This window comes from Capsella rubella, unplaced genomic scaffold, assembly GCF_000375325.1.
Source record: "Capsella rubella cultivar Monte Gargano unplaced genomic scaffold, Caprub1_0 scaffold_4, whole genome shotgun sequence".
Taxonomy (NCBI): domain Eukaryota; kingdom Viridiplantae; phylum Streptophyta; class Magnoliopsida; order Brassicales; family Brassicaceae; genus Capsella; species Capsella rubella.
Genome location: NW_006238920.1, coordinates 9,329,956 through 9,332,237, shown reverse-complemented (window position 1 = coordinate 9,332,237; position 2,282 = coordinate 9,329,956). Strand labels below are relative to the sequence as shown.

Below are 2,282 nucleotides of genomic sequence, written 5' to 3'. Positions count from 1 at the left end.
CATAATATCTCACGATTGTGTAAGCCCTTTGCCATTTGAGACACAAATTCAGGATCAATTTCTTGGCAGTCAAGAATCCAAGAGACCATCCTATCACCCGTCCCTATCTTATCCAATTCAAGATCGATGCTTTCCTTGACCTGTGAATTTCCCCAAAGCTTATTAACTACTTTTGAAACCAAACTTGCGCGAACATCAGTTGTGAGCTGTCTAAAATACTTGAGGATGTGTTCAAGGTGCTTACGATCTAAGAAACAGATGCACTGAGGGTTCTCATAAAAGCTACACATATCAAGATAGCATCCAGGGACTCCAGGTAGGTCCAGATGCTCTTCTGTGTAATCTATCAACCACTCCCAAAGGGTACATGAAAGAGTAGGGTTGTCCTTGTGGCAAGAGGATTTAAGAAGCTCAGCAAACTGTTTGAGTGTGTTTTCCCGCTCTTCATCCTCAGCCACAGGCCAATCGCTACACCATCCATTAACATAAACAAACACTTCCCCGCGTTTGATTCTATCCATAATCAGATTTGTTGCCGTTGCTGCATCCAGAGGCTTCCAGTCCCCATAAGAAATCATGTCAGCTAAAACCCCATCCACATACTTAGGGCGAGCACTGAAATCACCGGGTTCATATCTCTGCACATGGCTATCCAAGATGTGCATCTTGCAATCTGTAAAACAGTAGTTTACCTGAGAGCAAACGTGGCACTTCCAGCATCTCCATCGAAGTATATCAAAGATGGTTACACATTTCTGAAAATATACTTTTACTTTTCTGCCATAATGATTCTCTATATAGTCTATAAGCTTTCTAGAGTCTACTACCAAAAATTCCTTTTTGGTATTGTCATCCAAACTAGCCCAAAAGATCTTCAATCGATCAAAAGAAGGATCTTTCTTTATCAATTCCATCTGATTAGCCGTAGCTCTTGTAGCAATAACTGTCACAGCCGCATCAGGAACAGTCTCATGCAGCTTCTGTGAAGCAAGATTCATCAATTTCTGAAATTCGGCATTCAAATTTTTATAATCGTCTGATGACGGAGAAGTGCCATGAGGTAGCGTTACTGAAGATCCTCGTTTTGCTCTGAACAAAGCTTTCTCATAAAACTTGTCTACCCCAAGCTGATCACCCAACTGGATTAGCGAACGAGCATAGCCACGAACGGACCGTAGAGCGTTAGGAGACAGAAGAGTAGCCATTGAATATGCATCGACAGAAGCAAACAAGTAAACGCATTTGACGTCGGTGTTATCTGTTTTTCCTGCTTGCTGGAAGAAGATATCACCTTGCAGTTCGTGGTGAAAATAGCAAGATTCGTTGTCCCCATGATCTGAAATCGTTTTCTCTGTTAGCGACAAGGCCTTACCGTTTTTACCATTTTTGAAGAAGCCTTTGGCAAGATTGTATGCATCGTTGATATTCTTCTCTGTTCTTTGGACGTCATGTTCTTTGTTCTTCGTCATCGGAGCACAGGGAGTCAGCAATTTCTCGAGAAAGTGTGAGAATGAGAAAGAAAACAGAGGAAAAGAAAAAAAAAAGTAGTAAGCTTTTCTTGGGAGAGAGAGATGTTCTGTTTAGAGAAGAAAACTGTTGTAGGCTGAGCAACAAAAGGAGTGGTCATGTGCAAGGCACGTGATTAGTTTTGTCGTCCTCAAATGCAAAATGACCTTTCCAAGACTCATTTCGTCGAGCACTTGGCGTGCACACCAGGGTTCGAACGGTACTCTCACCACCACTCTCTCTCTCTCTCTCTCTTCTTTTCTCTAAGTACATCTCTCTGCAAACCATACCAACACACATATAGTAGAAGAAGGTATGCAATGGTATATTTCGAGTTGAGGTTATTCTCATCTTCTCTCACGCCGTTTAACAACATTTCAAAGCTTTCTTGATGTGACCAGCAAAGAAGAAGAAGTCGAGAGGACGGAAACGGAGGTGAGGACTAGAGGAAAGAGGCAAATGATCGATCATTAGACAGAGACATTTCGTTTGGTTTATGTTCAAACTATCATTCAAGTTTTGTTGATCTTTGAGGTGAATGGTTTTGCTGCTATGAGACAAAATTGTTTTGTTCATGTGAGGGAAAATAACGACTTTAATTACAATTTTTGAATGTTGGTTATAAAGTGTTAATGTGTTAAAATTACTATAATCTCTACAAATGTTAGTAGTGATATATTATGGTTATGCGAATGTAAGTAATGTCTCTCTTTAATTTTAATAATCCTACACTTAGTTTGCCGCACTTTTGCTAAAATTTAAGTATGTAACAAAAT

The 2,282-nt window shown here is 40.2% G+C and overlaps 1 protein-coding gene across 1 annotated transcript in view; it reads right to left on the bottom strand.

Annotated features, from left to right (window-relative positions):
- LOC17889168 overlaps positions 1 to 1,850 on the bottom strand; it is a 2,565-nt gene extending 715 nt beyond the window's left edge. The window contains exon 1 of the mRNA XM_023784631.1: positions 1 to 1,850. This exon is cut by the window's left edge and continues 397 nt beyond it. Within this exon, the coding sequence (XP_023640399.1) occupies positions 1 to 1,469 (1,469 nt within the window). The 5' untranslated portion in view covers positions 1,470 to 1,850.
- Positions 1,851 to 2,282: the final 432 nt, after the last annotated feature.